The sequence below is a fragment of the Ursus americanus genome, chromosome 9 (assembly GCF_024610735.1).
Source record: "Ursus americanus isolate L20-20 chromosome 9, mUrsAme1.1.p, whole genome shotgun sequence".
Classification (NCBI taxonomy): Eukaryota; Metazoa; Chordata; class Mammalia; order Carnivora; family Ursidae; genus Ursus; species Ursus americanus.
Genome location: NC_142135.1, coordinates 51,914,718 through 51,937,679, shown reverse-complemented (window position 1 = coordinate 51,937,679; position 22,962 = coordinate 51,914,718). Strand labels below are relative to the sequence as shown.

General features: G+C 43.4%; 1 protein-coding gene and 1 pseudogene across 2 annotated transcripts in view; one reads left to right on the top strand and one right to left on the bottom strand.

Moving 5' to 3' along the window:
• The window catches only part of TPD52 (tumor protein D52), a 98,651-nt gene extending 82,003 nt beyond the window's left edge, over positions 1 to 16,648 (bottom strand). Inside the window, exon 1 of one of the 2 annotated variants that reach the window (XM_087864788.1) lies at positions 16,439 to 16,648. In XM_087864788.1, coding sequence (XP_087720914.1) covers positions 16,439 to 16,457 — 19 coding nt within the window. In that variant the 5' untranslated portion in view covers positions 16,458 to 16,648. Of the gene's footprint in view, positions 1 to 10,045; positions 10,133 to 16,438 lie in introns of those variants that run through there. The other variant, XM_087864787.1, reaches the window with a different exon arrangement.
• Positions 16,649 to 21,864: 5,216 nt separating this feature from the next.
• Positions 21,865 to 22,260, top strand: LOC123797696 (small ribosomal subunit protein eS24 pseudogene; annotated as a pseudogene).
• The last annotated feature ends 702 nt before the right edge of the window (positions 22,261 to 22,962 follow it).

The following is a 22,962-nucleotide window of genomic DNA, read 5'->3' as shown; positions in this document are numbered from 1 at the left end:
ATGGAGGGACCCAAGGCAGCTGCAGCACCAGGTCGAGGTCCGAAATGTTGCTGTGAAAACGTGCTTCCTCAACACGCACCCCTCCCCCCCAACACCAACTACATTTAATATCCAAAACGGTGACTGGTAAATCCAGCTTTAAAGAAGATCTCTTCTCTGAAAGAAGTCAGGCACAAGCAGGTCTCGGGTTCCCTTTGAACAGAGGAAACCTGATATCCTGAAGGCCTGCCAAAGAAAGCAGCCTGTGTTTCAAGTACATGCTTGTGCTTAAGAACCTGAATAGTGACTGGACAGGGTGTGTGCAGGGGGAGGGAGGGGGGAGGGCCAGCAGACAAATATTTGTGAATACAGGAAATGAGGTCTGTACTTGGGTTTTTACTTTCATTAAAATGTGCTTATGCTTCCCTTAGTATATCTGTCCCTTAATTAACAGGTATTTTCAAAGGATGATGCTGAGACACAAACAAATACATGTGCGGGAGGGGTGCTTAAGATGACAGAGGTCTCTAGGCCTTTTTACTTAAAAGAAATGTTTTATTGCTTTGCTTTCATACACATTCGCCCACTAAGATGATGCTTAACTTACAGGGAAAAAATGGTAAAGAATTCCTGCAAAACGGGGCGCCTGGGTGGCTCAGTTGTTAAATATCTGCCTTCCGCTTAGGCCATGATCCTAGGGTCCTGGGATCGAGCCCCGCATCGGGCTCCCTGCTTGGCAGGAAGCCAGCTTCTCCCACTCCCACTTGCCCTGCTGGTGTTCCCTCTCTCGCTGTGTCTCTCTCCATCCAATAAATAAATAAAATCTTAAAAAAAATAAAAATAAACACATGAAGTACAGCTGCTTGAACTTCAAGATGCCAGGTACTGAAGGAAGTGAGTGACGGCAGTAGCCACTTCCCAAAAAGCCCCAGGGGCGCTGCCCACTGGCTTCTGCTGGAAGGAAAAAATGAATTCCTCAAACGGTGTTCAAGTGTCCTCAGGCAGGCCAGACGGGTTAGGGAATGCTTCTTTTCCTGCACTTCCACATCTCGGCGTGCCTTCTAACCAAAACAGCAATCGCAAGACTGTACCTGCAGACCCAAAGACTCTGCTAGACTGGCATCCAAACGTTTCAGTCATCCGTGCTGAGCACCAGACTCGCAGGCAAAATTCCGTACACTGGAGACTCGGGATTATTAAATAAATCTGCTCCATGTTAGCAGAGCTATGTCTGTAACAAATGCATTTAAAATAAGGTCTCTCAGGGTGCCCGGGTGGCCCCGTGGGTTAGGCATCTGACTCTTCGTTTCGGCTTAGGTCATGATCTCGGGGTCCTGGGATCGAGCCCCGAGAGAGATGCTCTCTCTCCCTCTCCCCCTCCAGGGAGTGCACATACTCTCTCTCTCAAAATAAAAAAGTTAATTCAAGTAAAATAATAAAATAAAATAAAACAAAATAAAATAAAGTAAGGTCTCTCTACATGATTGAGAGGTGGTAAATATTGTAAACTATAGGATATTGGGTAGTTCTTTAAGCCCCCCACACTTCACACTCCCTCAGCGGTAAGATGGAAAAGGAAGAGTACCTCCGAGCAGAGCTGAAGAGAGACTCGAATAAGGCATTTGCTGCCCGGACTTGCTTGGCTGGGGCCAGGCCCAGGGGCTCAACGAATAGACTGTGAGCACCACTGCCAAATAAAATTCCTCCTTCCCACACGATACAGGTTGAAAAGAACTAAGAATTTCAAATTCTTCCAAAGCTGAAAAGCCCAAACCATCCCCATCTCACCTTCTGCACCCTTCCATTCACTGTGCCAACCTCTAAAGAAACGGGCAGAACTACCACACTCCCTGTGGCAGGGCACACACCGTGAAGGGCCCGGTAACATTTTTCTTTTGTTCAGCACAGAAAATACAGATGTGAGGTAGTGGTATTAATAAGAAAATGAACACATATTAAAAATTGCCCAGGGGCGCCTGGGGGGCTCAGTCGGTTGAGTGTCCCGACTCCTCATCTCAGCTCAGGTCTTGATCTCAGGATCGTGAGTTCAAGTCCCACAAGGGGCTCCACGCTGGGTGTGGAGACTACTTAAAAACAAAAACAAAAATCCCCCAAAACTGCATTTTATTGCCAAAAGCAAAAGGGTGACTGGGTGAACAGGCCCCAGGGTCAGGAGAAGGAGAGTCAGAGTGCCTGGGGGTTCCCTGTTACGGTGCTGTATGGGCAAATGTGCATGAAAGCCCCACGGAGCCCAGATGGGAGGGGTACCCACCCCACAGCCTCCTCCTCAGCTCAGGGAGCTGGAGCACTTGCCGGTGGCCACCAGGTCCAAGGATCCAAAGTGGAAGTGACAATGTGACAATGTCCATGGTCTGGGATAGCATAGGATTAGAACAGCAATTGAATAACCACTCCTTCAATTCCTTTAATTGATAAATAAAAATAAAAAATTCCTCTTCCAGTAAATTTTAAAAATTATGCAGCCTCTAAGTTTCTACTTTGCCCAGAATCCATACAGAGACCCAAAGAGTTAAACAAATAAAGTATGAGTTTTGAAAATTCCCAACTAATAATCTGAAATTTTTTCTAAGGTTTGAATCATTACACACATGCTGAAAGAGAAAGACCTAAATTAACATCACAATAGCAATGAAATTAATTAATAATAAATGAACAAACTAGGAAATCTGCTTCTAGCGTTGTTGTTTTTTTTTTAATTTCCACAGGAAAAAAGCTAACACTAATAGGAAACATAAAATAATGTTTAATGTAATACTAATAGGAAACATAAAATAATGAATAAATCCATGAAATCCCTTAAGTAAAAGCAAAATAAAAAGAATAAGAACAAAACTCTTTTGAGTTCCATTTTATGGCCCAAAATGGGGAAAGATAAAAAGAGAGGACGAAAATGAAAATTCGGTGGAGAAAAAAGACAGGAAAAGAGAGAAAAGCTAAGGGAAGAAGGAATAGCAAAGCTGGATGACAGATGCACAGAAAAATGCAGCATGCCAAGAGAAAACTGAGAGCAGCTGAAGGAGAGATGTGTGATTTGAGGTTTACGCTTCACTCTGGATTTTACGGAATTATCAAAGTTCTCTAGTGCACTTTGAAAAGTTGGTTGTTTCAGCAGAGTTCATGGCTTTTCAAATTTAACAGCTACAGTTGCCATTATAAATAGAATAATCAGACTAGGAAAACATCATCAGACCAGCTGCAGTGACCACAGCCCCAGCCAGAGGCAAATCGTCCAACCAGCAAGACTCCCAGGACTGGAGTCCCTTCTGGAGGTTAAAAAGAGGAAGTCTGAGAACAGATTATAATTCTGGGAAAAATAAAAGCCCCTAAATCACGAGAAATCTGTCATGTTATCTTTACTACTAGTCAAAATGTTCATTTACTCCCTGAAGCAATGAACAATCCATTTAAAAATCACCAGAAGAATCGACGAAAGGTATGTCTCCCTCCCAACAATGACCCGAGAGAAATAACTGATGGACTCCAGTTTGGGACCTGCCACTCGGGACTGAAAATCATTTCTCAAGAGAAGCTGGACGAGCATATTTGACAAATCCAGACACGCTGCAGACATGAATCCCACAGCCAAGACACTCCACGACGGAAGTGAACGCTCACAACTTCAGATGTGCCCTGAGAAATCCCCAGTTTTAAAAAAATCATAATAATAATCACCGCTTCACGAGGATTTGGCTCAAATGTCACCTCTAGGCAAAATTGCTTCTCTGGCTCTCACATCACCCAGAGAATGTATAATACTGCACTTTCATTTTGCAAATATTTAATAAGTACTTATGCTCTGCAAGGCTGTTACCATTAAAGTGAATTATTGCTCGCGGACTTGAGCTCCTTGAAGGTCAAACTCTAGGATATGACTATTAAAATACACTTTGCATTAAACGCATCTTAACTAAAACCAGGGACATACAGAGTAATAGCAAAGCTAGTTACTCTCCCCGGCCTCTGGTTTCTTCCTCTCATTTTACAAACATGCACAAAGGTCAAACTACCACCCTCTCTGCACTCAAAAACAAAACCAACACTCAATACAGGCAAGCAAATCCCACCCCACCCCATCCCACCGCACGGAGCCTGAATCTCTCAGCACTACGTACCATGGGTACTCAGCACCAGCCAATATCTACTCTTTCTGCCCAATCCACTTGGGCTCCCCACAGCCTTGAAAGCTGAACTCCCTGTGGCTTAACTTGCACCTTCCTCTCCCTGCCCTGAAACGTTCACCTCCAAGTTCTGCTCTCCTTTTACTCCACTTTTTTTCCTGGGCCATCTCAGCAACTTAATAGCTTCCACTATCACGTCTCCCAAACCTCGATATCCTGCCCCGCTCCTTCTCTTGGAGATCCGTATTTCACTCCTGAACCTACCCACATAAGCGTCTCAGGTGACATGTTTAAAGCATGTGCACGCAGTCACGGACACTCCTCCCACCAAAAGTGGAGTCCCACCTCCCTCTCCTTGAATATGGGCTGGCCTTCAAGGCACATTTCCAACAGGAGGAGGAGGAAGTAACGCCGGAGGCTAGGTCATACAAAGCCACACAGCTTCTGCCTGCCTCTCTCTCAGGAGTCACACCTTGGGCGCCCTTAGGCCACGTTACAAGGCTGGGCACCCTGAGGCTGCCTGCTGTTGGGTCTACAGCACAGTCTCCGGCAAAGAGCAACACTGAACACAGGCAAGCAAAGAGCCATCATCAAACAGACTCACATTGGAGACCATGCAGAGACAGGTGCCAAGGACCCCAACTGCTTGGGTCTTCCCAGTACAACTGCCCCTCACAGGAGTGAGTAAGCCTTCAGATGATCCCCACCTCATACTTCAAGTCGCCCCAGCTGAGGCTGAGCAGAGACAAGCTGTCCCCACCAAGCCCTGTCCAAATGACAGATCTGTGACCATAATAGAGGCTGTTATTTTAAACCACTAGGTTTTAACATGGTTTGTTATGCAGCTCTGGACAACCGGAAAGACCTCAAATGTGACATAGCCCAAACTAAATTCATTATCTCCCTCCCTGCATCTGCTCTTCTTTCTAGATTTTCTATCCCAGTTCCTGTTCCATGCAATCTGAAAGCCCTTCTCTACTCTTCTCTACCCTCAGATCCCCTCCACCCCTGACATCTGACACACTGTAACCCAGCGGTCTCTCAGGAATCCAGCACCCCCACCTCTGGTGTGAAAATTAATAAAGGGAAACCTCACTAAAATGGAGTTGGGAGGGTGGGCAGGGAGACTCTCTTGCACTACCACTCTTCGCAGTCAATTGCAGATCCAATAGGAAGAGACAGCACCGTGCACAGAGATACTCCTTTACTATCCCAGCAGGAAGAAGGAAGGCTTCCTCCTGCCCCAAGAGCCCAGCCAATGAGAGCCAGTCCCAGCTTAGCCAATGAAAAGCCACTATAACTTAGAACTGCCAGTTCAGGGGCGCCTAGGCGGCATCAGACTCCTGGCTTCAACTCAGGTCATGATCTCAGGGTGGCGGGTTCGAGCCTAGTGTAGGACTCCATGCTCAGGGCAGAGTCTGTTTGAGATTCTTTCCCCTCCCTCTCCTTCTGTTTCTCCCCCTGCTCCCATGCATGTGCAAACGCTCTCTCTCTCTCAAATAAGTAAATAAATAAAATCTTATTAAAAAAAAAAAAGGAACTCCCAGTTTACCCAATGGACTTTTTGTTTATGACAGTCTTCTCAGCTTCCCACTTTCTTCTACAAGAGCATTCCTCTCCTTTGTTTGGTGGACTTGCCTATGGTTTTGCCACAGTTTACCTGTCCTGGATTGCAATTCTGTTATTCCCAAATAAACCCATCTTTTGCTGGTAAAATAACTGGCAGCTTTATTTCTTAAGGTTAACACTGGCTAGGAATACGGTGACGCTCTTCACCTGGTTTGCTAGTACCCTCTACTCAACTGCCAAAATAATATCCAAAAACCTAACTCCCAGCACCTGACCACCTACTAATCGCCTACAGAACACAGTCCGGATTTCTGCTCCTGGCACACCACTGCCCCTCCCCCACTCAGGTGACTACCTGAGACTCTGGATCTAGGGGAATTCTGAGGATTCACAAACACCGTTTTGCCCTTTCATGCCACAGCACCGTTGCACGTGTTGACTCTCCTCCATGAATTCCCTTCCTCATCCTTCTTTCTCTCACCGCTGACAAAGATTCCTGCTTAGCCTTCCAGTCCACGTTCAAAGGTTATATACTTGGAGAATCTTTTCTGATGACCCAACCGGACTTGCTCACTTCCTCCTCCATCAGTTATGCAAGCCCTTACAACAGCCACTTCACTATACTGACCTAGTTCTCTGTTTCTCGGTCTGGCCTGTGAGCCTCATGTTTGCCCCCAAATAAATTAAATGTTTGATTTGAACTGGAAACCATTAAGTGAGTCTCTTACAGAAACATCTTATATCCGGTTTCAGAATCAATACTATTCGGCACCAGAGCCAGTCACAGATTTTAACTTAATTTTCTCAGATACGTAGAGTATTACTAGCTTCAAGGAGGTGCAGGGCCTTACCCAGTGTCTCAAAACCAGAATGATGATGAAGCCAAATTCTGAACCCAGATATAAGTTCGAGTCCAGCACTCTTTGCCCTAAACATTTACAATCAGTGCTTTGGCACAGGGACAGACACACGGCCATATTCTGGCAAAGATATACCCCTTAGTGGTCCCACTCCCACGGCTGCTCCCACAGCATGCTGCTCTTCTGAACCACACCTTTGAAAGGAAAAGAAGACTGCACGTAACTTTTAGGTAGTATCACATGTTGTGTAAGGACATGTATTCTATAGCAAAATATCCCAAATTTAAAACCCAGATGTGTCTGTATCAAGCTGTGTGCCCCTGGAGAAGTTTCTCTTCCATTGCTTTACACCTGTTTCTTCATGTGTAAAGCAGGGATATTAAGAGCACTGCTCATGGGTTTCTTGTGAAGGTATTAGAAAAATGAAACATGAAAAGCATTCAGAATGTAACGTGGCATATAAAATACACTCAGCAAATGCTGTCTCTGGTATTAGGAGTTGGAGGAGTATTTCTAAAAGGGACCCAGTAAAAACCCCAGCTGGAAAAGTTAGGGAATTATAATGCAGGGCTGAAGCTATGTCCCTTCAGATTCCAATTTTATTTTAATTAGTTGGGGGAAAAAAAAACCACCAACATTTCTAAGACATATGAAGTACCTGCAGGGCTTTAAACTGGTGAACAAACGTAGCTTCAACTTTTCTGGGGCTCCTGGTGCTTCTCTTAGAGACAAGAGGCGTGGGACACAGTTTCTGTAGCGCTCACCACATCTGGCACAGTATGTATGGGGAAGTCATGATCAATCAGCTTCTGTTTCCTCATATATAGAATGAAAACAATACCCGTCCTATCACCCACCAGCATTAAAAGATTCAAATGAAATAATGTGTAGAAAAATGGATAAGAGTTGTGCAAAAGCCAGGTGGTGGCATCACCATCACCACCAACAGCATTCTGAGTCCTAATAAAGCGATATACCAAAAGTGATACACTCACCCGACACCACAACAATAGGTGGGTCATTCTTTTGCTAGGTGCCCCAACGGCCAAAATGTTTGCATTTTTCTCTCTTTGCAGAATTTTCATTCTGGTTTAGTAGCATGTACTTTCCACCACTGTCAACACACCCCTTGCCCTTCGCAATCGTATTCAAAGAGAACTTCTAAAATGGATTGAGACCATTCCTGCCTCCTAAGCTCAGCACACATTCGAAGCAAATCACTAACTTTGGTAGAACCACATAGGAAACATATTTATGGAAGTATTTATTGAACACTACACCAACATGCTTTAGAGACCAGAAACGTAACCCTCACTGTCTCTTCCTCTGTCTGTGTACGTATACACACACAGTCAGCATAATACTTCAGAAGTAAAGTGCCAATCTGGCTTCTATTTACAGATTTTCAGTGATTTTATATAAAACTATAAGCACATTTGGAACATATATTTTTGTCTCTCTGCCAAACCATTATCCCTCCCTAATTCTTACCCATTCTATCTAATCCCATCTGACTCTCTCTAGGCTAGAAATCTTTCCAATTAATTATGTACAATAGGACACACACTTATAGAGTGCCTGCTATATACACAACTGACTGAGTGCTAGAATACAAATTTAAGAACATTCTTCTGTTCTAGTGACACTTTATCTCTAGCCAAGTACAGATCCCAGTGCGTTGGATAAACTACTATCTTTATTCCTATAGTCCTACTGATTGTACCATATGCTCCCTTTCACACTGCAGTGCCTCCAACAAAGCTCAGAATACAACCGGCGAAGTTTGATCCTAACAGTAAACTCCCAATCCAAAACTTTATCAAGGTCACATTTTATGTGATTTTTTTAACCTGACATTTATGTTTGCATAGCTGTAACATGAACTACACCATGCCTATAAGCCGAGGCATGTAAATTAACAGTCCTGCCTAAAACCACTATTTTTAGTACTGACTAATTACAAAAGTGTCCTAAGACAGAAGACTTAAAGACACAGAGAAGGAAGAACTGAAAGCTACTCAGAGCCATGCAAATTACTCCAAAAAATGTCACCTAGAAACTATTTGCTTACTACTGTATTTTGTTAGTAAAAACAACATTATAAAGGTCCGACATAACCAAAATGAAAATAAAAACAGGAAAAATAGGGGCGCCTGGGTAGCGCAGTCGTTAGGCGGCTGCCTTCAGCTCAGGGCGTGATCCTGGCGTTATGGGATTGAGCCCCACATCAGGCTCCTCCTCTGGGAGCCTGCTTCTTCCTCTCCCACTCCCCCTGCTTGTGTTCCCTCTCTCGCTGGCTGTCTCTCTGTCACATAAATAAATAAAATCTTTAAAAAAAAAAAACAGGAAAAATAAATATGTGCCACACAACACAAAGGTTTAATAAGGGCATGAGGTGGGGATGATGAGAAGGCCAAGACACACCAAGATCCCAAGTGTAAAAAGTGAGTAAGTAACAATTTCAAGAGGAGAAGAAAAATGGTTAATAACATATATAGCCTCTCTAGTAAATGGAGAAATTTTAAATGAGAAGAGATGACACTTTTCCCCTATAAAGTTCACAATACTTTTTTTGTTAAGGCAATGACATCTGTCCAGCAAAGGAAACAACCAAGAGTGAAACAACAACCTACTTAATGGGAGAAAATATGTGCAAACCACTTATCTCATAAGGGCTTAGTATCCATAATATAGAAAGAACCCCTACAACTTGACAACAGTAACAAAAACAAATAATCCAATCAAAAAACGGGCAAGGGACTTCAACAGCCATTTCTCTAGAGAAGACATACAGATGGCCAACAAGCATATAAAAAGATACTCTCAGTCACTTGTCATCAGAGAAGTGCAAATCAAAACCACCATCAGCTATCCCCTCACACTCATTAGGATAGCCACGATCAAAATAAATAAACAAACAGAATAACAAGTATTGCTGAGGATGCAGAGAAACAAGAATCCTTTCAACCTCCCCTGTCCATTTTTTGCTCCCCGCCTCACGCCTTCCCTCTTCCCTTTAAAATAACTGTTGGTGGAGAGCACCTGGGTGGTTCAGTCAGTTGAACAACCAACTGCTGGTTTCAGCTCAGGTCACGATCTAAGGGAGATCAAGCCTTGCATCAGCTCCCCGCAGGGTGTGCGGCCTGCTTAAGATTCTCTCTCTCTCCCCTCCTCTGCCCTTCCCACCCCTTCCTCTAAGAAAGAAAGGAAGGAAGGGAGGAAGGAAGGAAGGGAGGGGAGGAAGGGAGGGAGGGGAGGAGAGGGGAAGGGAGGAGAAAGGAGGGGAGGGGAGGGGCAGGAGGAAGGGGAGGGGAGGAGGGAAATGGGGGATGGGGATAGGGAGATAGAGAAGGAGAGGGAGAAAATCCATGCTAACAGGATTTCTGTCGAATTTTCACCAGACAAATTGATTCTAATGTTCATTTGGAAATGAAATCTGGCAAGAATAGCTAGGGAAAAAAAAAAAATCTAACAATAAAAAGAAAAACAGAGGGGCACCTGGCTGGCTCAGCTGGTGGAGCATGTGACTCTTGATCTCAGGGTCATGAGGTCGAGCTCCATGATGGGCATGGGACCTACTTAAAAAAAAGAAAAAAGAAAAATAGAGTAATCAGGGGAGACCAGCCCCTCCAGGTATTTTTACACATTATGAAGCTACAATAACTTAGTTTAGTTGCTGGGAATGCACAGATAGATAGATCGATGGAAAATAAAAGAAAACAGAAATTTAGTATATGACAACAATAGTATTTCAAATCAGTAGAGGAACAATCCATTATTCAGTGACTGGTATTGGGCAACTGAGTAGCCAATGGCACGGGGGGGGGGGGGGGGGTTAAGAGTCATACCTGATACTTTTTATCAAAATAAACTCCAGATGGATGAAAGATTTAAACGTGAAAAACAAAACCATAAAAACAGAAACTCAGAGTGAGGATGGCATTTCTAAGAATGATACAAAAGCTAGAAGCTAAAAAACGAAAACAGCCATCAATTAGTATTTCTACTTGGAAAAAAAAATCACTACCAAGTCAAAAGAGTAAAGACAAACAAGGAAAAAAAAATACATTAGCAATTCATGTCGTGGACAGAGGGCTACATTCTGCAAATCGAGGGGAAAAAAGAACAAAACAGAAACTGGGCAAACTATATGATCTGACATTTCACAGAAAATGAAATACAGATCTTAAACTTACCAAACCACCTTCATATTAAAATATATATATAATAAAACATATGCTAAGAAACCCCTCTTCCCGTATAGGACAAGCAGAGATGAGAAAGTGTGACAACACCTAGGCCAATGATGGAGGGAAGCAGATGCCCACACACTGCTGGGGGAGTCGAACTGGCATCACTTCTACCCAGCAGGATTTTGCACTATCCAAACTGAACAGTCATATTCTTCTAAGAATCCTTCCTACAGACATACTGGCACATTTATCGAATGACTTGCATACAAATTCATTTGCTGCAGATTTGTTTTAAAAGCAACATATCAGGGGAAACCTACATGGCCATCAATAGGGAACAAGTCAAATATCACCAATTATGATACATAACACGGTACACCTACAGACAGTCATTAAAATGAAGCAGCTCTATATAACACTATGCTGAATAATCTCTAAAACATATATTGTATTTAAATGGAGAAGTCAGAGGCTAAACGATTTGTATGCTACAGTTAATATATATACCCACATACACATATATTCAAATATAAGTGTATGGATACCTACATGCATAGAATCTCTCTGGATGGAAAGAGAAGAAACTGCTACAAGGGCGGCCTTGCTATCCTCGGGAAATAACCCCTCCCCCAACTGAGACAGGAACTGGAGGAAGATTTACATTCTGCAACTTTTTAGTCCGTTTGAATTTTAAGCATATGCATTAATTACCTGGTCACAGTAGTCAAAATGATGTTAGAAAAGTATATTTTTAAAATATATTGAGCTTTTTTTTTTTTTTTTCTCAAAAGGAGTTCTAACAGGACGCCTAGGCGTTCAGTCGCTCAGTGGGTTAAGCTTCTGCCTTCAGCTCAGGTCAGGATCCCAGAGTCCCAGGACTGAGCCCCACACTGGGCTCCCTGCTCAGCAGGGAATCTCCTTCTCCCGCGCTCTCTCACTCTCTGACAAACAAACAAATAAAATCTTTTTTAAAAAAAAGGGGGAGTTATAAGGGGTGTCTGGCTGGCTCAATCAGAAGAGCACGTGACTCTTGATCTTGGGGTCGTGAGTTTGAGCCCCATGTAGGGTACAGAGATCACTTAAATATATTTAAAAGCTTAAAAAATTTTTAAAAAGGAGTTATAAAATGAAATATTCAATAAGAAATTATTTTGTGACTTGTTTAAAAGGATAGACAGATGTATGGATGCATATAAACCAATATGCTAATAATGATTTTTCAAAGTAGGATTACAGGTGATTTTTTCTTTTTCTCTGTATTTTCTGATTTTTCTAAAATGAAAAACGATTCACAGCTACTAAAATGTATTTTTAATTTAAACATTTTTTTAACTTCAACTAAACATTAAATCATTTGATCCCTTGGATATTTTTCTAATAAAAATATATTGCTAAGATTATGGTTTCTGTACCATATGCAAATAAAATCTGGGAAAGACTTTGCATCAGACAACAATTAAAACAGAAATAATGAACCCCGCCTACAACAAAAGGATTAGAAGCACAGAAATTCATGGGATTTTGCTGTTCTTTTTGGTTTCACACTGGGAGTATATCTGCTTTTATTGTGTGCATAGATTATTCCATTTTGAGATCCTGCTGAGAGATCACAACCCCTCCTACCACTCAGCTTGTGCCCTAGAGACCGGGCAGGGCGCTGCATAAAATAAATGCAGGACGTGAATTCCAACGACAAAGACATCAGCACGGTACCGAAAGCGGGACTTGGCTAAAGAAACCCAGAACTGGGGTGGGTCAGTTCCTGACATCTGTGAGCAGACCCTCCATAGCTTTATCCGTTCGTCTCTACATTTGTTTTACTTTTAAAGAAGTGACCTCTCACCACTCTATTATTTCAAAGGCATAATTACAATGCTGAAATTACAGAGACCTATCATTGTGTTACTTTTCTTGCAGCCTTCTCCTCTCCCAGGTTGTTGGCTGCAGCAGCCTTCCCTCTCTCCCTGAAAAAAAAAAGCTTTGGGGTGTGTGTGTGTGTGTGTGTGTGTGTGTGTGTTGTGTGTGAATTCAAACACAGATAAAATGCACTAATGGTTAAGGTGACTGCCACTTCAATATAGTGCTAAACTACAGGTTATTGCTAACATAAGACACTACTCAAGTATAAACATTTATTTGCACCCTAAAAGGCAGCCAGGAGGGGTTTTTTTACACATGTATGCTCTGGTTAGCATGCCACACTACACTTTCAAAGTAGGAAGCGCCACACACGGTCCATGTGCTATGCTTCTGGTGAGAAACTCGTGAGAGGTACTATGCACTTTATGGTATGTTTTTCTTTATTTGTTTAAGGTGTTTTAAATCAATTGTGTGGACTGAGCTCCCAATATAAGCAGAATATCATGTACAAAGTCTGGGTACAGGGGAAGGTGGGGAAAACAGAAGAATCTGAGCCAGATACTGAAGAGTATTAGAATACATCTTATAAAACACAAGGAAAACTGTTCTAAAACTTTATAGCTCCATTAAATAAAAACAGTAGCAAAGAACAGACTTTGACGACTTCATATAAGGAAGGTGCAAGGACACATTTTCAATAAAGAAACACAGTTAAGACAAGAAGTAAGGTATTTAATTTTACATCTAGAGTTTATGGGGTTTTTTTGGGGGGGGGGACAGACAAATGCAACTCCATGCATACTAAAAAGTAAGTTAGATAAATCCTAAAATGTCCCTGTGTGGCTTTAAGTACTTTACAAAAATCACAATTCAAGAGACAATCACAGAGTTTCATAAACTTTCTTTCAGCCAACATTGTTTGGTAGTGAACATGCAGGTTTACAATCCCAAATTCCTCTTCCTTTAAGCCAGAAGTCTCACTATGGATTTGATGAAGCCTGAGCCATCCACTCTGCTAGCTCAAAGACCTTCCACGTAAACTTACCCTCCCAGTCCAACACAGCCTTATTAACAACTTTCTCTGCCTAACCACAGAGTTCTGCTCCTTTAAAATATGAGGGGAAAAAGAACGGGAGTAAGTGGGAACCAAGGAAGGGCATCAGAGGTTCCAACAGCCGGAAGGTGCTCGTGGTCACTTTTCCTTTCCATCCTTGGCAGTCCACAAACACTTCTGAGCACCTACTCTGTGCCATGGGAACATATAGGTGAAAATGCAAAAGAGATAGGCAGATGGAACCAGAAGCAGAAGGAAAGGCCACGTGGTTGCAACACAGCAAAGCTGAGTGAGCCAGCTGACCTTCCCAAGGCCGGTGACTCATCTTTCATTCTGAGCTGAGTGTCCAGACTCCCCACTTGACGAGGATGGATTTCCCTTGCCCTCGAGGAATAACAATTAAAAACAAGAACTAACACGACTACCCGAGGAAAACATCTGAAAGTTAGAAACAGAAAGACTCCTCTTATAAGCCAAAGAACTTACAAAATATGTCTTAGACACACGCATGAAAAACTAGTCCTACAAAAACCACACAAGGTGCCATCAGCACTGATGACTGTGATTCTCACCAGCCAAACTAGAACTAGAACACCAACTCTAATAAAATTAGTCACTCCATTCACCTAGTCAAACAGCTATTTACTCTAGTTTGTCAAGTACCAACCACAGCTACTCTAACATCACCATCCTGTTAAATATGACAATGTAAGGCAGATGCAAATATGCATGCTCACATGTGTGACAGCCCGGACACCCTCACTGCAAGACAGACAGAATAATACCGCATTACATGGTGGCTCCTAGGCCTTCTCCTAACAATACATGTAAGATCTGAGATGAGCCTTCTGACTCAAACATTTAAATATCTACATGTTCAAATCACCATGTTACCCAACCATGGACAAAGATGAAGTACATGCTTCTAACCTCAATAAGCTTAAAATCTAAACAACATGGGTGTGTATATAATATATATAGGATACATTATTTATTGTACATATATACATATATAATATAAATTACATATTGTATATAATGTTTACAGTATAAGCACTCATATGTTAAGTGTGAGATCAATTTGAGGGGTGGGGAGAAAGGAAGGGTTGAAAGGTTCCAAAGATCCCTACAACTTATCAAAAGTAAAATAAAAATAATGGGCGCCTGGGTGGCTCAGTCCATTAAACATCTGCCTTCAGCTCAGGGCCTGATCCCAGAGTACTGGGATCGAGCCCCACATGGGGCTCCAGGCTCCACTGGGAGCCTGCTTCTTCCTCTCCCGCTCCCCCTGGTTATGTTCCCTCTCTCGCTGGCTCTCTCTCTCTCTGTCAAATAAATAAATAAAACCTTAAAAAAAAATATGTATGGAATATGGTTTCATTTACATAAAAAGTATACATAAAGCTAAATGCAAAGAGTAATAAGCAAAAATGAAAACTGTTGTGTTTGAACTCAAAATAAAAGCAATTCGTATCCCCACTTCCTACAATTTACCTTAATATTGTTACTTTTTTTTTTTTTTATCATTTATGTATCTTTTAAAAGGTGTGCCACGCGGGGGCCTGGGTGCTCAGTCGATTAAGCGTCCGCCTTGGGAGCAGGTCATGATCCCAGCGTCCTGGGATGGAGCTCCGAGCCGAGCCCAGCCCAGCATAGGGCTCCCTGTTCAGCGGGAGTGTGCTTCTCCCTCTTCCTCTACCCCTCCCCGCCCCCGCTCGTGTGCGCGCCCTCTCTCTCTCTCTAATAAATAAAATCTTTAAGAAAATAAAAATAAAAAGCGTGCCACGCACCTGTATTACAGTTACTGGTTTATTGTCACAAAGATGAAGCAATATTTAAATATTTAATATTTAAATCTTTAAGCCATGCCCTTGTTTACATCTCTCTTAATAATTCTAGGGGAGACAATTTCACTTGAGATACTGTTTTCAGAAACAAGTGCATCCAAAGCAGTAGTAATGAGACTATGGGGTTTCATCTTGATGAGTAAAAGACGCCCCTTACTATGAAAAGCTCCCTTCCCCCAAAATAAACCCATAGACACCAGGACATAATTTAGGGACACCTCTCATATTACATATATACGTTCAAAACCATCGCCATAGGATGAGACACCACCAAGAATTCTAACCACGTTAACAAGAAGAGGGCAGAAAAGTCTCAATATTAGGGGTGGGGGGACGGAGTCATGTTCCCATCCTGAACGGAGAAACGACCCACTGTCGTCAGTTCCTCAGTCTCCACCAGTTACAAGAGCTAGCTGTACAGTATTCCCTTCTGGCTGCCTTCTACCCAAAGCGCATCACGGTCCGCAGCCCCGGCTCCGCGAGCCTGCCGCCAACCCCTTCGCCGCCACCCAGAACCTTCTTTCCTTCTCTCCCTCCCCACCCCCGTCTCTGTCTCTCTCCCTCTGTCTCTCTGTCTCTGTCTGCATATCTCTCTCTCTCTCTCTCTCTCTCTCTCTCTCTCTCTCTCTCACACACACACACACACACACACACACACACACACACACTCTCTCTCTCTGTCTCGGGCGCGCGCGCGCACGCGGCCCCATCAGCCCGCTCCGCCCGCCGGAGCCGCTCCCTGCGGCTCGGCCCCACCAGGATGCCAGAGCCCGATACGGAAGATGCAACTTGAAGAAGGCTCGGCTCCCGCTCGGCCGCCGGCCTGGGACGCCGTGCACCTGCTCGGGCGCCGGGCCGCGCGCAGCCCAGCGCCGCGTCCGACCCCGCGCCCTCGCCCATCCCGGAGACGCCGCGCCGGCCGTCCCCACGCCCTCACCTTGCTCGCCGCGGTCCATGTCTCCCGCCCGCCGCCTCGCGTCCTCTGCGCCTGCCTCCGCCGCCTGCAGCCCGTCCTGCTCGGATCGCACGCCCGCCCGCCGCTCCGCACCGCGCCGCGCTCCTCCTCGCCTCCGCCCGCGACTCCCGCGAAGTCCCCTCCCCCGGAGGCGTCGGGCGCGGCGGCGCCGCCCGCCCTCGGCGGGGAGCGCTTTCCCGGGGCGTCACCCAACCACCTGACCCGGCCGACCTGTGCGCTCGGCCACGTCGGCGCGGCGGGCGGTGCCCGGCCAGGAGGGCTGGGCCGGCCGGCTCGCCGCGGGAGGAACTCCGCCGCCGGGAGGGAAGAGCCGGGTGGCGAGGAGGTGGAATCAAGCATGGAGGCTGCGTGGGGACGGCTCGCGGACCCGGCTGGCGTTGGCGTCCCACCCTCAAGTTATTTATAATATCAAAAGTTTCCTCTGAGGCATTGCAGATGCCGTTTCTCTGCCTCCGCGAGCACCTGCTCTTGTGTACTCACTGAGTAGAAAACACAGGAAGGTTCCTTAGAAATGCCAATGGCTCTTTTCCTACTGCCCAAACAACATCCTCTGATAGCTTCAATAACGAGCAAAACAAGCAAAGGGGAAAATTACAAAGAATCTCTTTTCACAGACAGTGCGGGTTTTTTTCGGTGACAAATCAGGAATGTATTTTGAGGCTTCAGAGTCACTGATCGACAGACAGTTCGAAGTTCCTGTAATAATACAGTTATTTATTATGATCAGCCCTCTATTTTCAGAGTGGTTTTTGCATTGCCTCATTTTCCATGAAGCCACTTTGAATATGTCCTTCTGAGGTGGTACCTCAATTTCATAAGCCGTCGGTCTGCGAGTGGAGGCAACCTTCCATTTGTGTTACGTACCTGGAAACTCTGGCTTGACCTTCATCTCAGCATAGTATATGGTACTCCGCACACACTAGGCTTTTATTAATATGCTTTAAAATTATCCGTAGTTACCCGAGGCGACTCCACGTTTCCTGCATGCCATTGCACTGTAAGTCAAGGGCAGCTCCTTCCTGCCTGGTAGTTTATAAGCTAGAGAAGGTCAAGGATCATTTCGGTCATCTTCTCATCCCTTTAATTATACCATGCATTTAATAAACATTTTAAGCACAGCTTTCAGGTTTAAATTTTAAAACAAGGTATATTGTATGTACTAACAATCTAGTGTTTGTAACAAAGAGGTGCAATAATAGGCTTTTTTTTTTTAATGATTTTTAAAATGTAACAGTAAGGTGAATTTTGGCTTTGGCAGAAAATTCTATAATGTGGTAAAGAATTTTTAACTAACTGCTGTTTAGATCTATTGCACAGAGATAAAAATCTGGAGAGATAATGTCTCAACGTAGAGACTAAGCTGTAGACACATAAATGGCACTTGAAAACTGTGTTGGTTGAAAATAGTATTTATTCATTTGTATCTATTTAATTTGCTAGATGACTTTAATTGTATGTTGGAAGGAAAAAATACCTTGGTTGTTTTGTTTTGTTTTGTTTTGTTTTGTTTTGTTTTTGAAGAATTTATATGCTTGCTCACATCTGTGGCAGAGATGGCTAATAGCCTAACCAATGTTCAGTTTTCCCATTTTCCTTCCTAAAAGAACCCAAATATTGTTTGGGGTAGCAACGTGTCCAGCTGAAACACTGGTCACTTCAGGCTCCCTTGCAGCTGGTCATGGCGCTCTGACGCATTAGTGACCAATGAGATATGAGCAAAGTGTGCTAGCTGGAACCTTCAAGAAATCACTTTAAAAGAAGACAGGCTTGTCTTCTTTTGCTCTTCACCCTCCCTAGAAGGGCAGCAGCCATCTTGCAAGCATGAGGAAGAACGCCACAAGCAAGGATGGCAGAGTAGAAAGGCAGAAAGAACGTGGGTCTTCAATGGCATGGTGGAGCTGCTTCTTACAGGATTAAAAAAAGTGCCTGACTTTTTAAAGCCATTTTAGTTGATTTCCTGTTACATGGAGCCAAAAGCAATCCTAACTGATGCAATGTGCCATTTACAAATCCCTGTCTGGCCTGTACCAACATAGGTGGGTTCATGCAATCCTGAGCCTTAGGCAAATATTAACTTAATTTTCTCTATGAGATTAAATAAGCACTGTTCGTACCATAAACAACCCAGTACATGATATTTCCACAGAAGCCTGCTTTTCTCTTGTGTCTTCCTTCTACTTAATTTTTTTTTTCCCTGACAAACAGAATCTGCACTTACAACTCACACTGTGTTACGTCTGATATAAACAGAGCTTATGTTTTAGCACTCTGAGGAATCTCTGGAGAAGAGCTAGCCATTCAACAGAGCACCTGGGTGCATTTAGCTGAATCATCCCTTAAAAGGCTCACTCTATACAGAGAAGAGACACTAGATTCACTTTATAGTGTTCTTGTTAATGGTGATGTGAATTTTTTTAAGTTTTTTTTTCAAATACCCATCCATTGGTAAAATTTATACTTGCCCAAAAGCAGATGAATTGAAGCAAATGAATATATTGGAAAGGATAGAAATAGAAGCTCTACATTATAAGTGGAAACTTCTACACTCTGCCCTCATTGTAGCCATTTCCCATCAGATAGCCAGCAGAAAGCCCACAAAATGTATGGGTGGTCAGATGCTGTCTGCAGACCCACTCTTCACACTTGTGGGGCCTGGAGTAAGGGTACAAATGCAGGGCCCTGACTTTCTCTTCCAGCTCTGTCTTTTCATAAAGGGCTCTGTCCTATATCCATGTGGGCCTGGCATGCTTCTCTGTTTGAGAGCTTAGCCACATATCTCTTCTCTATCCACACTTTCCCATCAGCCACCACATGGTCATACCTCTGGACTAGGTTGAACTCAAAAGGACTGTCTTGGGGAAAAGGCCAAAGGCCCTGGAAACATAGGTTTAGGTGGGAGATTTTGAAGCTGCAGGTACACAGTGCATGGTCTATAAACAGGTTGCAGGAGTGGAAGGATATGTCCACTTGGCACCAAGGACTCCTTACCCTGAGCTGAAGCACTGGTGGGCAGTCTCTGAAGCCCAGGGCCCAGTAAGGGAGTCCCCAGTCACTTGGGTCTAGTGTTGCCAGGTAAGATATGGGACACCCCATTCAATTGGAATTTCAGATAAACAGCAAATAATTGTTAGTATAAGTATATCCCCTATAATACTTGTAACATGCTTACAAGTATGTTTTATACTAAATTCTTTTATACTAAAAGAAATTATTCATTATTTATCTGAATATTCATTATTTATCTTCATGGGGGCCTCTTTTATTTGCCAACTCTCTCAATCCAAAGTGTTCCTAAGGGCAGTTCTGGCTCCCTGATTAGTCATATAACTGAAGGCATATGACACCACAACTTTGAGAAAGGGATCATATTCCAGCAGAAAGACAGACTCTTAATGCTTGAACTGTGCAAGTAAACTAGATACATATACTGGGGGAGGATTCAGAAGCCCAAGAAATAAAAAACAAGTTTTGGAGAAATATTGATTTAATGTCTGGTAATTAATATTTAATTGCTTCAGAAAATATCATGACCATCTTGTCTTCTCAGCCATGTAAAAGACTGACTGTGATTATGAAATAAACATCTTTTAAAATGTGTAAAAATGGGTATTGGCAGGAAAGAGTGCTTCATACTAATGGAAGGTAGACGTGTAAATCCCTGAATGGTAATAGAAAGTGATCTCACTTTATTGATTTGGGCTATGTTAAGAAAAGCCATAGACCACTTACTCTTCCTTATTTTTTTAAAGCCGTTTCGAATTCTGTGTGTTTATCGAATTATATCATGGGAGCTGGGTGGTGAGGGAAGCACGGGCGGCCACAGCCCTTTTTGCCCTGGACTGTCCACCATCACTGTTCTCAAATATGTTCATCTATCCTTTAGACTATTGTACGGTATAAACTGTATCAATGATATCTAGGTTTAATAACGAAGTGACTAGCAACGTTCACACATTTTTCATCTGGCCTCTGACTCAGTGACTCACAGGCCATTTCCCCCCTGCAAGAATGGTTAGTTTTCCAGAGCACCAGTGCCCCTCTTGGAGAAATGATGTAGGCTAGAATGGCAAGTGCCCAAGGTCAGGGCCAAGGAACCAAAGTCTGTGTCACTGTCACCAAAAACACAACTCTGCAAGGCCAGATACCACTCAGAACACCTGAGTGGATGTAGCTGAACTCTCACTTAAAAGTAATCACTTAAAACCATCACCATTCTGGGCTTCTCAGGCTCACTAGTCACACCTCTAAAATTAGGAGGCACACATTGGGAGAAAGATGGCACATGGCACACATTCGTTGACTTCAAAATTTTATTTTTTTTGAGATATAATTTACCTACCATAAAGTTCACCCTTTTAAAGTACATAATTCAGTGGTGTGAATAAACATTCATTCATCCTTACTTCCTCCCCATGCTACTAAAATTACAATAAAGAGATAAATCCATAAGGACCAAGAGGATTTGAGAGATTACATAATGATAATTGATATTACAGATCTGAGAAAGCTGGTTGCTAAGCTAGCAGTGGGGAAAGCCAGGAAGAACCTAATTCCACCTCAGAACTTCCAAACCCACAGGACTTGGCACCAGGTATGTGTGGGTATAAAAAGCAAAGTTCAAACCGGGAAGATTAGTTGAAAGTCTACCTAAAAAGGAATTAGGTAGGTCAGTTCCCTCCCCAGCTCTGCTCTATAATTCGTTAGCTGTTCACGTCATGAATGGTAAGGTTTCCTACCTTCCCCTTCCTTGGTTCCCAGAATGTGGACAGCCAGGCCTATAAGAGCAGGAATACCTAGAAAGCAGGGGATTGAAAGATCCATCTCCCAAGAACTTGACCACCCCAAGAAAAACAAAACTAAACTAAAATGTTGATACTGAGTAAGCCAGATCACCTTACCCTCAAACCCAGGACCTACAAGTCTTGTGGAACCCGGGGAGACCAATCAGCTGCTTAATGCCCATAGCAGGCAGCCCCAAACCAACAGATAGTTTCACAATGGAAGATAGGGACCAAAATAAACACACAAAAAAGCAACTTACGAGAAACAAACTACACAGGGAAAAGAAAACAAACATTTTTTTTAAACTATCATTATTACATTCAGAGAGAGCAGTAAAGATGTCCCAAACATGAAACAAAAATCTGCTATACAAAAAAGAACAGGGGTGCCTGGGTGGCTCAGTTGGTTAAGTGTCTGCCTTCGGCTCAGGTCATGATCCCAGGGTCCTGGTATCGAGCCCCACGTTGGGCTCCCTGCTCACTGGGGAGCCTGCTTCTCCCTCTCCCCCCTCATTTGTGCTCCCTCTAGCTATCTCTCTCTCTCTCAAATAAATAAATAAAATACTGCCTTTTTCCTCTCCGGCTTCTTGAAGCTCAGCCGCCATCATGAACGACACAGTAACTATCACCAACAGACTACTTCGGCGGAAACAGATGGTCATTGGTGTCCTTCACCCTGGAAAGGCAACAGTACCTAAGACAGAAATTCGGGAAAAACTAGCCAAAATGTACAAGACCACACCAGATGTCATATTTGTATTTGGATTCAGAACCCATTTTGGTGGTGGCAAGACAACTGGCTTTGGCATGACTTATGATTCCTTGGATTATGCAAAGAAAAATGAACCCAAACATAGACTTGCAAGACACGGCCTGTATGAGAAGAAAAAGACGTCAAGAAAACAGTGAAAGGAACGCAAGAACAGAATAAAGAAAGTCAGGGGGGCTGCAAAAGCCAGTGCTGGTGCTGGCAAAAAGTGAGCTGGAGATTGGACAACAGAAGGAGTGGCTTTATCTGTGGTGATTGTGCAGATTTTTCATGAGAGGATTAATAAACTAAGAATGTTAATTAATAATTAATTAATTTAAATCTTTAAAAAAAGAACCAAGAGTTCTTGGAAATTAAATATATTATAGTGGACATTGAAACTCCTGTGCTAGGCAGAGTCAGGGTTCTCAAAGATGTCTACGTCCTAAACCTAAACAAAAGCTTGGGATTAAGGTTAGGGATTTTGAGATGGGGAGATTATCCTGGATTATTAGGTGGGGCCAATCTAGTTACATGAGCTCTTAAAAGCTGGGAACTTTTCCTGCAGGGGACTGAGAGATGCCAGATAGAAGGAGAGGCAGGAGAGATTAGAAGCATGGGAAAGACTCCACTCACTGTTGCTGGCTTTGAAGATGAAGGAAAGAGGCCATGAACCAAGAAATGTGGGTAGCATCTAGAAGCTGGGAAAGCCCTTAACTGACAGCCATCCAGAAAATACAGACCTCAGCTCTACGACCTCATGAAACTGAACTCTGCCAACAACCTGAATAAGCAAAGAAAGATTCTTCCCAAGATCTCCAGAAAGGAAGGTAGCCCTCCAGATACCTTGACTTTAGTTCGGTAAGACTCATGTTAGGCTTCTGATCATCATAAATGTAAGATGATACATTTGTGTTAAGTCACTCCATGGAGTATAAAGTCAAGTGAATTTCCTA